The sequence below is a fragment of the Balearica regulorum genome, chromosome 3 (assembly GCF_011004875.1).
Source record: "Balearica regulorum gibbericeps isolate bBalReg1 chromosome 3, bBalReg1.pri, whole genome shotgun sequence".
NCBI classification, from domain to species: domain Eukaryota; kingdom Metazoa; phylum Chordata; class Aves; order Gruiformes; family Gruidae; genus Balearica; species Balearica regulorum.
In genome coordinates, this window is record NC_046186.1 from 46,471,374 (window position 1) to 46,485,973 (window position 14,600).

The 14,600-nt window shown below is 35.1% G+C and overlaps 1 protein-coding gene across 2 annotated transcripts in view; it reads right to left on the reverse strand.

Annotated features, from left to right (window-relative positions):
• The window catches only part of ASCC3 (activating signal cointegrator 1 complex subunit 3), a 283,293-nt gene that overhangs the window by 162,163 nt on the left and 106,530 nt on the right, over window positions 1-14,600 (reverse strand). For both annotated transcript variants that reach the window (XM_075747786.1, XM_075747788.1), the window contains exons 11-12: window positions 13,213-13,377; window positions 2,130-2,306 (exon numbers count right to left, since the gene is read on the reverse strand). In XM_075747786.1, coding sequence (XP_075603901.1) covers window positions 2,130-2,306; window positions 13,213-13,377 — 342 coding nt within the window. The remainder of the gene's footprint in view (window positions 1-2,129; window positions 2,307-13,212; window positions 13,378-14,600) is intronic.

The following is a 14,600-nucleotide window of genomic DNA, read 5'->3' on the forward strand; positions in this document are numbered from 1 at the left end:
AGAGACAAGTAGCCAGTCTAATTATTCTGAAAATGAGAGGTTAGCATTTTATAAATCATCAAGGAGAAACATACATGGACAATGCATAAATGCACATGTGGACATATATATACACACACATACATATGAACATAACTTTATGTATTCTTTGCCTTTATACCTAAAGAGGAAAATATAAACATGCAAAAGAAAAATAACTGACACTAAAGAAAAATATCTGAATTAACAGACCTCTGACCGAAGAAACAAAACTTGGTCCCATAGGCTCTAAGAGTTTCAATGTACAGACTTTTAAGAGCTTTCCTGTCTAACTTCTCTGCATAATAAATACACTATGCTGTCCTTGCCTCTGAAAGCTTGCCTACAATTTGCATGTGATTCTGCAAATCACTGATCAGCTCCAACTTTTTTGGGAGGTTTTTTTGGATAAAGGATGCCAGAAAGCTGTGGCAAAGCATCTACCTAAACTAACAGCCTTCTAGCTCCTTGCAACTCAGTGTGGATAAAGACATAGCATTGATTGCCCTTGCTGATATTCTGCAAGAACTGCTTTTGATTCTGTGGGTTCGTACATTGCTTTCCTCCTCTCATATAGACCAGAAAGATATTGATATTAGCAATAATTTGGCAGCTTTAGTATTAGTATTATCCTGAATAGAATCCTTTCTCAAAGAGGCTTAATAATATTACTTTTTGTTTGCTATAAAGTGTATTATCTTGATTGCAGAATGTATTTTACTCTGAAATCTGTAATGACTTTCTTCTGAAAATCAAAAAGAAATACTGGGTGTAGTATTACCAAAACAGTCTGCCAGGTACTCACATTTCAGAATAACTGCTACCTCCTAATATTTCTTCATCTCCTCAGGGTATTTTTTTAGAAAACTTAGTGTTTTTTATAATAATTTCAATTTGTATAGCATTATTTGTATATATCTTTGATTTTTAAATCACAAATGCATTCTAAAGTCAGTATGAAGAAATGGAGCCTTTCCTTTTTTCTTACTATACGTGGAAATAAACTAAATATTCAAATCAAGTATCAGGAAAAGATTAAAGAAAAGCAACAGCAAATAACAGTGAAGGTACTTGAAACAATTAATGAAGGTTAAAATATGCAAATCACGGTAAGCACCATATGGTAAACTATTCTTGCGTGTATAGACTTGAAATGGCTCCCTACAGTTGTAAAGTAAGTTTCTTTCCTGCACTGCAGATGGAATGAACTACTTAAATAACCTGTAAAGAAAGCAATGTCCATTTAAAAAAAAAAAAGAGCAGCTATTATCGATTAAGCTATGAGATTAACTTTTAATTGAAAATGTTTTGATTTCTATTAAATTAAATCACGGCAGAATAAGATTTTCTAAAAGTTAAGCTATATAAACTTTAATTATCAGCTAGTGAGTTGCATGGGAAATCTTACGGAAAAGTGTTTGTGTTAATTGCTGAAGAATTATAACTTACGTGTCAAGTGGCACTACACTTACGATTTTTTAATAAGAATATTATACCTGATCATGGCCTTAATGCTTCCCAAAATGAGCAAGAGCACAAAGAATTAAGAAGCTTATTTAGGGACTACTTTAATCCATTTTCTATCAAATGTGCACATATGATAGTTAATGGCTTAGCATGCTAAGGTTTTCATCAATAACTTATACCCAACTAGTATTAATGCATGTCATGTTAATATATATCTCTCCAGATTTCATAAATGAATATTTTTCTTATAACAGTCCTCATGCATCCTTACACCCAAACAAGAGGCATCACTGCTTCTATCAAAATGGAAAACTGAAATGAGAAAGGCAGAAGAATCAGCTGCCACAGTGACTCTGCGGTTGAGGGTGATGATTTCTCCTTCAAGAAAAAACTTAGCAGCAAAGTGGGGGCAAGGCAAAGCTAGATACCATTGTATCCATTTACAACAATGCCTATTTACAAGTATTGTAAACTGAAGAAATATGATTCTTAAAGCACCCTTCAATTATATATATCTTTATACAGAAGAAAATATGGTCCACGAAACACCTGTAGCATAATAAACCAGTACCTCCTACACATGCATACGTGAAGCATGATCAAAACACAGAGCAGCCCTTTCTTTGGCATTCGTGATTCTTTACCTTATTGGTTGTCTTAATTCCTATAAAGGTTTGCCCCAGTGGTACAGGTCGGAAACGGCCATCAAAGTAGAACAGTCCAATGCAGGGATTGACGTGTAGAAATGTAGCAACATCAAGATAATTGGGTAATGTAGCTGAAAGGCCCAAAATCCTAATCATACTTTGTGTAGATTCAACCTATTAAAAAACAGAACACCGGTAAAAGATCTTGTTATATGCCAAGAAATCAAGAACAGAGTTTTAAAACATCCCTTATAAAACAGTAATGTGAAAGAAAGGCTCTACGAAAGGTGAACAATAGATGTGAGTTAGTGATGATCCTGTATTGAAGAAACCAGAGCACTCTGCAATTCCATCAAATCTTGCTTATTCATCTTTCTATTTTATTGTACCTTTGCCCTCCGAAAGGTTAGCAGTCATTAACTGACATGGAGGAACAATAGCAGTAAAACTGGCTTTGTTAAGAAGGGATAATCCAATTTATAGGCAAAACTAGGACAGATAATTTGGTATCATTTCTTCTTTAGTCCAAATCACACCACAATTCTGAAAAGAATGTAATTTGTGTCATTGGTCAGTCTTAGCTTTTGCTTAGACCTTTCCACAATGCTCTTAGACAATCTATTCTGGTTCTCTGTAACAGGCATCTTTTTCTATCTTTTTTTTTTTTTTTTAATGGCTCAAATGTTTGCATTATATATTTTTGCAGTTGGATTATGTGGTGACCTAAGGGCTATAGTCAACCCCAACCACACAGTTTTGAGGTGTTCGAGGGTGGTTTTTTTAGGGGGGAGGGGGAAGTGGGTGGTCTTTTTTTTTTTTTGTTCGTTTGGTTTGGTTTTGGCTCCGTCCACTGAAGCACCACCTCCTGCAATGACCTTGATGTCTGCAAGGCTGTTTCTCACATGTTTTTCCTCACTGCTATCTTAAACACTTCATAGAATCATAGAATAGTTTGGGTTGGAAGGGACCTTAAAGATCTCTCAACTGCTGCACAGTGGTTTTACCCTTTCTTAAATACGCTTTTACAGAGACCTCTCCATTGTGGCTGTGGGGCTGAGCCACCCCGCGGTGGGCAGGCTGGAGCCGGCTGGAACCGGCTGTGTCTGGCACGAGGCAGCCCCGGCCTCTCCTCACAGAGGCCCCTGCAGCCCCCCGCTGCTGCCAGCGCCCGGGCACTCGCACCCGGTAAAAAAAAAAGTTTAATTTACTTCATGTATATACACTTTTTTTTTTTTAAACTTGCTGATGTATTTATCCTGTACTTTGTTCACAATCACCTGATAATAAGAACAACAATCTGAAAGTGTAACTGAGCTCCAATCTGGAAAACATTATTTGATTTTGCTAAATTCAATAGCAATTTTTTTCAAATCTCCTAGGAGCCTGAAAGCACAACTTTGAAAATGTGCTCAGTTCCATCTGAAGGTAGGAAAGCATTTCAAGTATTTAAACAATTACGAAGAACTCTGCTTAATAACTATGGAAGTATGAATTTTTACAGCAATTAACTGTAAGCTGTTTGTTCAGAGTTTTCTTTCAAAATATAAACAATGCCTCGAGAAGAGTTACAGTTTACCGAGACTTGCCACTTTCAAAACCTGTGTAAAAAGAAGCCATTTAACTTCACTGATCTGGCAGTTGGCCCTGGAGTTAAAGAGCTGATTGAAACCCCCGAATTACAACTCCACAGAAAAACCGCAGCAGAGAGTTAACACAAGCAAGTAATTAAAATTACTAATACGCATAGCACATTTTTAAACAAAATAATTTTTTGCATATTTCATATTATACTTTACATATATTTGTGCATGTGTATATAGTGCCTACATAATTTTTTTCAATTTATAAATCTAAAATTTACAAATTCTTTGGACAACTGGTTTTCTATTTATATCAAACCAAAAAATCAAGTCAGAGTGCTTTAAGAAATCAGGCAATAATGTCTTTTGCTCTATAGTAACATTTTGTTAGTCTTCATAATTAAAGACTATTAAGACTCTAAATCATTCCATCAATTTCTTTAACTTCTTTCAAGGCCATCCAAAAAAAAATCTTTATTTTTTACCATCTATTTTTATATCCACTTAGGAACACAAAATATCAATAATTAATATATATTAAAAAATAATCTTTATCCTAAAATACAAAATGTATCATAACAATTCTCCCAATTATTTTATGCTCATATCAAATTCAAACTGTAAACTAAACCCCATATGTCTGCACATCATCACATGCATATACAGAATTAGTTTTGTTTATTCTTTTAATTTTACATGGCAATATACAAACAGCAGTGACTAAAACTGTGCTAAACTTACAAGATAGAAAAACAAAATTACCTGCATAGGCAACCATAACACATGATTTATTTTTGCATCTTCTCTGTGATTACAATTCAGTTTCAATTATTTATCTATTATTCATCTATCCAAGCACTACAGAGACTTTATTTTTCATAATGGCTTTTAGAATTCTAACACATTTTTAGAAGAGAGTTCTCTGCATACATTTTTCAACTACTTTTCTGACCTTCCCTTGAAGAGCAAGCATTAATATGTTTTGCTCTCGGACACTTCTAAAGAAAAGTCAGTCTTGAAAGTGTGCCGATGCCCTTTGTAAATACAGTTCAGTCAAACATTAACATTTTTCGTGTGCTGGATCACTTATTATTTGGTCCTAGAAGTCCAAATTAGAGATTATAGCTTCATATACAAGACACTATGAACAGATAGTCTTTTCCTGAGATTGCAGAAAAAATTACTGAAAAGACATTTTGGATGACAAAGTTTTCTGTTTACATTCCCTATCACTGGCTGGTAGTACACAGCACTTCACTATTGGCACTCAATCTCAAACATTTTAATCTTCATATGTGTTTAATTATCTCAGTAAAAGTATGAGCAACATTTGGAACTTACAAGGCTTTCTTTGGAAAACTGAACTGTCACAGTATTTGCACATCATGTTCTTAAAAAGCTTTACTATATTTTATTGATTTGATGTTACAGTGGAAGAAATAAAATTGCCATAACTATATTTAATTGACATCTCTAATTAGTATATCTACTTCGGAAGCATTCACGATGGCATGTGGAGAATTGTCAGCGTGTTCACCATACGCATTCACAGAACACAATTATCACACCATAAAATTCCACGTATACAGAAAAAATAAACAGAAGATAGCTATCCAGAACCACTGAAGCATCATCTGCATTTACACTGTAAATGATAAAGGATCAGGTATGGGAAGTGCCTCTCTGGATTGTAAATTGATCACAGAAGGATCATTTTCTTCCTAATAGTTTTTAAGATTTGCATATCATCTCATTACATTACTGCTGCCACTTGAGAGCATAAAGAGTATGCAGAGAGATACTCTTTTATCTGACTTCTAAAGTTCTTCCTGAACTTTGCGATCTTGGCAGACTTCCCATTTCCATGTATTAAAATATCACATTCACAGAATGAATTACAATCAAGCTGGAAAGCATATCCCTGATTGTTCAACTTGAGCACAGAATTAAGTGAAGCAGACAAGTTTACATATTCTAATCTTTGAAGAACTGTCCACTGTTTAGAAATTAATCTAATATTCAGATGACCCAGGATCCCTTCAACACACCCTCTACAGTCAGTCTGTATGCCCTTCAGATCTACACTACAGATACACAGAAAATTAGACACAAGGGTTTCTTAGTTTTTAGTCCAGATGTGCAAGAAGATGGAATTCTCAACTTAGGTTCCTGAGTTCCCCGCTCAACAGTGGTAAGAATGAAGTACTGTGTACCAGGATTCTCATTAGTTATTAGATACCACCCTTACCACAGAATGGCTCTAAGTCTCAGCCTCTCACAAGATCTATGCTTTTCCCATTATCAAAAAAAAAAAGGAGAAAAAGAAAGGGGGGAAAAAACCTGAGGATTTCTTAGAACATTAAACAAAAAAGAAGAAAGGATTGAAGGTGTTTCAAAATGACTAAGAAGAAAGTTTGTTAGAATGTTTTACCAGTGTTTACTTGTTTATTGATATCTTGTTTACTGTCTAATGAAAGAATTAAGAAGTTGTCAGTCAGTCCACATAGGTGGTAATTTCCTAGTTTTGCAAATAAAAATGGAAAAAATAGTAAAACTGCAAAATTGAAAGAACATAGTAAAAAGGCAATTACTAATAGTGTTTTGAAGATTCTACATAGGACATTATCTACAACTCAAACATTCTGCACAGAATGCATTTGTTACTAGGGAACCATCTAGTTAAGTAAATTTATAAATGAGTTTTACTCTGCTTCCAATGAACCCTGAAAATACTGTGATCTCAGTCCTCCATTTAGAACATATTTAAAAATCTAGAGGTACTGAAAAAATGTAACCATGCAGAAAGCACTATTCGAAGCCGTATTATTTTCCCTCTGCTAAATATTAAGTATGCAATACTTTGCCTTAAGAAATGACATTTTGAATATACCTATTAAGAGATTTCTATGCCCTGCACAGTGCCGTGTCAGTTTTTCTTGAATGACAGAATGCCTTTTCATGCGATGCTTACTGTTTTGTTCCCAAACTAAGAAACAAAAAGAAATATGAGCCCTTCTAGAAATCAGTTTAACTGCTTTACCATATTATGAAAGAGCATAAAATATATGACAATCACTATTACCTTTTAAATTCCATGAAATATCATGAAAATGGAAAAATGTTCACATATCAATAATAAAAAATGACATGCAGAATGACTTCTTGACATCACTTCCATGCAAAGTAATAGAAAAGCCTCTGAAGACTAATTCAAATATCTGATACATAATATTTTCCAAACAAATGGAGATTAGGTTTTGTTTTAAGAAAAGTATGCTGTTTTAAAAAAAGTAATTTTTACACAACTACAAGGTTGCCAGAAGAAATACAAGATAGATCTAGACTCATGTAAGGCATTAGACATACGGCTGCACACCGTACTCTTCAAAAATAACATCACAGAATAGCAAGCGAACATGTATTGAATTTATCACAAGCTGATGAACTGACAGATTTTAAAGAGAATGTACAATTGAAAAACAGCAATTAAAAAGGGATGCCTCTAATTGCTTTCTAAGCCTGACTCTATTCAATAATTTTATCCATGATATGCAGTAAATAAAAAAAATAACTGGTGACAAGAACAGGTGATTGGCAGAATTAATATAACTGATGTATTCATCAGCCATACAGATAAATCTGTTGATGGTCTCATCAGGTTGATGGTCCCACTCAAGCTAAATTTCTTTTAATTTAGCTTATTCTAAAACAGGCCACAGCTGCAAAGTGAGACAATATTCTCAGGAAACATTCTTATAGCAACAAGTGAATCCTGCAGCAACTATAAAGAGGTTTGTCTGAGGACTTAATGAAAAAGCACCTGAATGCAAGGTCCAAAGATGATGTGTTAGCAAATTAAGTACATGTAATTCCTTAGAGGTATAAAAAGGATAGAATTGAGCAACAGCAAGAAAACGATCTACCTCTGTATATGCCACAACCAAAACTAACACAAAATTTCTATACCTGGTTTTGTTGACATACAATTGCAAATATTAGAAAGTTCAGCAAAAAGAGCCCCACAACACTATAGTTGGAAATACCAAAAATATTGTAAAAGTTTTCAGTAAGCTTGTTTGGTTTATCCTGTAATAGAAGATGCTGACAAACTCGATTAGCCTATATAAGGAACATCAAAGACTAACAGCAGTCACTCAGGATGAGAGATGAAGAACCAAATGAAATGCCAATGCCATTCTAGTCCCTAAAGACACATATAGGAACTACAGTGGGCTACCATTAGACACAATATATGTAGATCTAATCAGATGTTTTTAGGTCATTAGTTATCACCCTTGCTTTTGCCCTCCCCCCAACTGCTCAAATTTTCTTCATTAAGAATGGGATCCCAAGCACATAAAAATTCCTAATTTGGTAACAGTTAGGCATTTGGCTTTAGATGAGAAACCTCTGAACTTGTTTGCTTCCAATTTCTAGAGAGAAGGTAAAAAGAGGGAAACAAAGGGATAGAAAAAAAAAGAGGTAGAAGAGATAATAAGGAACTAGAGATATTGAAAATACATCAAGAGCAAGGAAAGCTACATGATGGTTGAGAGGGAAAGTTTCTTAAATAAGGTGTCATGAGGAAAGAAAGCTCAGAAGGGAAACATGAGAATTTCCAGGGGAAGGAGAAGAACACCACCACCTCATGGTCACTGTAGCCAAAGCTGCCTTTGATCTTCACATCCCAAACAAGCCCCTCCCTTGTTGGTGAGTATGAGGTACAGCAGAGCACCTCTGCTTGTTGGCTCCTCTATCAACTGGAGGAGGAAGTTCTTATCAATGCACTCCATGAACCTCCCAGACTGGTTGTCCTGCTGTGTTGTCCCACTTATTATTTATGTAGCAACTTTGTTGATATAATACAAAAACATAAAGCAATTGAAACTTAAAGTTGAAGAATGAGACTGTGATGAGAACAATATTTGTGTGTCTAAGATGGGAGCTTCAGTTCCCCAAAATCTGAGAAATCTTTTTACTATGGATTTTCTTTTATTTAATTTATCATTCACATAGTTGAGAAAAGGTATCAAAACTCACATATCACTGAAGTACAATATTCAGTATGCTTTTTGTGGAGAAATACCCATAAGCAGCAAAGAAGTTGTCAAAATCTCTGAATAATTATGAAAAAAATAATTCAGTGTCCTTTAAAAGCAATTCAAGCTAATAAGCTCAGTAGATATTACAGAAGTGTGGAAACTTTGATTAAAAAGTTTAAGCATTTCAATTTTACATCTGCATTGTGCTCTAGACTAAAACTTTAAACATCAAAGCTATAAATTGGATTCAAAGAAGTTGTTTGATGTTATACCTACAGTATATAACAGAGCTCAAAGCGATTTTCCCACCAAAATGTTTAGCAAAGTCAATTTAAATCACTTGCAAAAACATTCTCTAAAATTTGAAAAGTGCAAACATGCATGAATATGCTGTTCATTCTGTTATGAGTAAAACTGTCAGCAATTCCAATATATATGCTCCTTCCAGGTTTAAAAAAACCCCACAACTTATTCTAAAAAATGCTATAAGTTAAAATGAACATGTTAAACTCTTATAGTAAGTGGTGTGACTCAGTGTCATCTGGGGGAAAGTACAACCATAATGCAAGTATTTTGAGGTACAAATTAGGACAGATGTACTAATGCATCAGGATATTCCTGTTTTGAGAATGAATTTGTATAGCTTTATTTGTACATATGAATGCAAATCTCAAAACATTCTTTTATGGCACAGTTGTAGGCCCAAGTAGCTAGTTGAACACTAATTCTTAAAAAGACAAAAAAATTATTAAAAAATCCATTGTCATTTTTTCTGTTTTCCACCTTCTAACCAATACAACCCTCACATACTCCAGCAAAACAAGAGATGTTGGGAAACATTAGTTGTCAAGCTTAGCAAAAGACTTGGCATAACGAGCTTGGCATAAGTGGCTAAATTTGCCAAAACCTTAGGCCACAAGCTGTGAACTTTCACCTACATATGTTGAACTTTTGTTGAACATTTGCCTAGTTAAGTAAAAGCCGACCCCAGAGCTGGTTCAAGCCAGAAAATAAGGAAGCCACATCCCTCAGCAGAAGCAGCAACCTTAGACATAAAAAAAGAAACGGCCTGCCTAGAGACAAGGAAAGGACTCAACGAAGAACGGGAAGACCCCAGACCCTAATATTACTATTGGTCCCAACTGTTGCATGAGGGGAGGGCAACTTTGATTGCAAGGGTGTAATTGCCCAGGGATTTCTTTGGTCAGGGTCCCACTGTGGAGGCACCCAGCTTGAGGTGTTACAAGTGCTGTACCATCCAAATAAATCATCTCATGGGATTTAGCCTGAAACTCTGCTGTGGGAAACCTAGGGTGAAGAAACTTCCTTAACAAAGAGATGCTTTTTCTATAAAACAGGATAATAAGCCCTGCAAAATGTAAAAGGCACTATATTACACATCCTGACCTGCACAGGAATAATGCCATTGTCTAATAAACTAGTGAAGTACGATCCAGATGAAGCTATAGGTACACACCATAATTAGAGTAGCTATTGGTAATTAATTGAAAAGGCTGAAGTAGTATTCAAAGAAATTTATCACAGTTCTGTCCTAGAAGTGATACAAGAAATGACTGTTCCAGGTCAGACCAAAAATCCAACTACTTCAATACACTGTCTCCCACTGTGGCCAAAAGGGATAGCACAGAAACTGGGAAAATGTCAATGGTATTTGCCAGCATAGCCCCTGGTTACTACAGTCCCCAGTGTGATCTAGTGACTATTAATCTGCAATGGATTTTTCTTTGAATTACTTGTCTAGTCACTTTCTGAATCCCTCCACTACAAATTAGGAAAAACTAGTCAATATTTCTGATGTCTTAAACCAGTATACAATTCAGGTAGTTGATTTCGGCAATTACTACAGCGGTATAATTGACATAAGGATATTTTTAACTGATGTTGTAATTTTTTTGTTTGTTTTGCTTTGTTTTTTAAGAACTGAACAATTATTCTTACCTCCTGTGTGCACTGAATGAGTATGAAGTTTCTACAGATATCAATGAAAAATATGTTCTAGAACTACTTTCAGAAGGGCTAGAGAAGAGCTTAGATACAGATATCATTGAAGTCAGAAGGACAGTCTCCAGCGATAGGCTGTATATCCTGGGTTTAGTTCCTGCCTCCAGGGACATTTATGAATTTGTATCAAAATGCATAAAACAGAACTATGAGCTGGGGACAGAACCAAAAAAGTGAACTAAATATTTTTTCTTTACAAAATACCATTAAAACATTATTAGATGTGATATTTTTACACTTAAAACATCTGTAAAAGTATTTTCACTAAACTCCAGTTAAATACTTCTGAAATCAGAAAATTTATGTTATCTTTTTTTAGTCATCAAAGTTCCTGCAATTTCATAATTAGTTAGGGATGTATGCTGCAAACTTCATAGAACTATGCTTGCAGGCTCAGATGCTTTAGTATAACATTTCAGTGTAATTTTAAAAACTAACCCTCTTATTATTTTTTCCATATTAAAAAGGTAAAACAGTTGTACAAAACATTTCCTGTTTCTTTGTCCCCAAGCTCTCTGGAGGCTTGCAATTCAAAATATTTTTGTCTGGAATTTCTACTGCATAATTCTAAATATTTCTACAAGTAGTTTTGTTTTCTGTTTAACTGTGGGGTTTTTTTAGTGTACTTTTTTAGTGTAAATTTTTCCTCTCTTCAACTTCCTTCTTGTAAAGATTCATAGTGGCCTCCAGTACTGCCTTTCTTATCAACTGAGACTAAATAAGGTCTTCAGAAAGGTGGTGAGATAGTTAATTTCAAAATTTGTGTATTGTTTTTCTTCCCAAATGTTTCACTTAAGGAAGGGTTACAAATGAGTCGCTTCAATTCCAGATGAATTAAACTCCAACTTGCTAGGTAAAACAAACCTTGAAATCCTAGAAGATTAAAGCACCCTAGAGAGCTATTTTTTAAAAATGAGTGCTGAAGCAAGATAATGCTACCTTACAATAAATGCTCTAAGGGTAGGATTCAGTATCTGAGACATAATTGCCTCAGATTTTATATTCCTTAAGTTACCTGCACAGGCTTGACAGACACAAAAGTAAATCTATGGGAGATTTGTATCCGAATGAAACAGAAGCAGGATGCCAAGTTGCATAATGCAGGGCAGATAATATGGCTCTAGACATCTATTCCAGACAGCTGAAGACTACCTTACAAGTCTCACAAAATTTCACATTAAAAAATGAATGAGTCTTGCAATCCGACATGAAGTCAGTGACCATCATGGTCACTGCTAAAAGCTGAGAGGCTTTATTTTAAAGATGCCTAACAAGGTATTCAGATCCATTTAAGAAAGAAAATACAATATCTAACAGGTTAAGCTTTAGTGCCCTTGAGGTAGTCTAAACTTTACAAAGCGCTACTCTCCATTAAAAAAAAAAAAAAAAAAATCTTTCCAAGTTTAGCTTCTTCTAAGGAATTATTACTTATTTTGTTCTTTATACAGCAACTTTACACTTTCTGTACTGGATTATAGTAGACATCCATTTTATTCTGTTCTTAGAGGAGCTGGAATCAGATGATTCAGACAGCCTTAACAAGGTTAACGTAGCTTTACCAAGAAAAAAGCATCTTGAAAGCTAAAAGGCTTTAAACATTTAATGTGCTACAAAGACAGCTATAACAATACCAATTGTGTTTATTTTTGTTACAGATTATTTGTATTGACATACTTTGGCTCTGCATGACACACACAAAAAAAAAAGAATGGCATTTTATCCACTCCTTACCATTATTTATTTATCCTCATTCCATCCTTTTTATTCATCCCTAAATTCCACATTTTATTTTTCTTGTAACTGTATATCTCACCATTGAGACCAATCTTATTTATTGCCTAATTCTGAATCCTTCTTTTGGACAATTTAAGAAAAAATCCCATACGTTCACCCATTTCTCCTTTTGCCATTTCAAATCTTGGTATTTAGAAAGTACCACTAAAGCATGGGGGGAAAAAAGGACCAGTTATGATAAAATTACACAGTACTTTTCTAGCAGTGCTGAAAGTTTTGCCTCGATTTAAGACACTACTCTTAATTAAAAAAATTTTTCTCCTAGGAAAACTGCTAATTAAAAATCAGCATTCCTGGTAAGAAAATAATTTCAATTTTGGTTACGTTAAAACATTAACCTGTTTTTTATTTGTTTAAAAATGTTCAATTTTGCTGTTATTTACATAGTAAATTAATATTAAGTAAATAAATCATAAATAAATAGCTCTGTAATAAATTATGCATCCTAGGAATCTGATAGTTGATATAATACAGAAGAGAAGGTAGAAGACAAGAATTTATCTTCATTCTTAGTACAGAATAGCTATAAAATAAATTGTAAGCTGCCAATTGATTTCATTGTCTAAGCATTTCTTCTTTTACACTGAAATCTAGCTATTCTTGACCAAAATAAAATTCTTTTGAAGATTTTTTTGCTCTTACCTGACGTAAAGTACGTGCTACTATACTTTCAAGTACTGGTCCTCTGTCTTCATGCAACAGGTGAACTTCATCGAGAATCAAGAGTTTTACCAGCTGAGAGAGGGCTACATCACCAACACTTTTTCTTGTAACTACATCCCATTTCTCTGGAGTAGTCACAAGCATCTAGAAAAGCAGAAAAAAGAAATATTAGCATATATTTAAAAAAAAAAATCCAGATTCAAATTTACAAAAAACCAGTACTTTAATATTCAGCAGACTAAATGCAATGTTGAACTTAACAAAGCTGTCTTAAGTTTTACCTACTTTACATACGAGGCAGACACAGTTTGCTGCATCTACTTGTGTTGGACGGCCATTAGTAGGATTCAGTATGGAAAAACACATGGAAATATCAACTGATAACTTCAAGCTACTGTGCATCACTTGTATACATTTTCCACATTAAAACAATTAAGCAGCTATCCAGAATTATCTTCTTACAAAATCTCATGAGTCATTTAATGTATGTGTCCCACTAAAAATTATCTGTGATAAAATATTTCTAACCTTCACAACAGCCCAGTAAACACCTAAGACCCCTCTTATACCTAAGCTTGAGCTGATTATTGAAGACAGGAGTGACATTTGCTTTTCTCTAGTCTTTGGTCACTTGTCTCAGTTACCATGATCAATCAAAGATTATCAAAAGTGACATTGCAATGACATCATCCAGCTCCCTCTGCACTCATGAATGCATCCCACCAGAGTCCATGGACATATGTATGCCCAGTTTGCTTAAGTATTCCCTGGCCTGATCCTCTTCCACCAAGCATACACTTTACTTGCTCCAGACTTTCCCCCAGTCGCTGGGACCTGCGATTCCTGAAGGGTGGTCTTGCTAGTAAAGACTGAGGCAAAGGAGTCATTCAGCACCTCAGCCTTTTCCATGTCCTGTGCAACCAGGTCCCCTGTCTCTTTAAGTAACGGGCCCACATTTTCCTTAGTCTTCCTTTTGTTGCCTATCTTGTCTTTGACATCCCTGACCAGATTCAATTCCCTTTGGACTTCAGTTTTCCTAACTTCATCCCTGGATGCTCAGACAATGTCTCTGTATTCCTCCCAGGTTACATGTCCTTGCTTCCACCCTCTATATGCTTCTTTTTTGTGTTTGAGTTTTGCCAGGATCAACTTGTTCATCCATGCAGGCCTCCCGCTGTTTTTGCCTGACTTCCTATTTGTTGGCACGGACCGCTCTTGAGCTTGGAAGAGGTGATGCTTGAACACTAACCAGATTTCTTGGGCCTCTCTTCCCTCCAGGGCCTTGTCCCATTGGACTTTTCCAAGCAGATCTCTGAAGAGGCCAAAGCCTGCTCTCCTGAAGGCCAGGGTTGTGAGCTTGCTTTTTG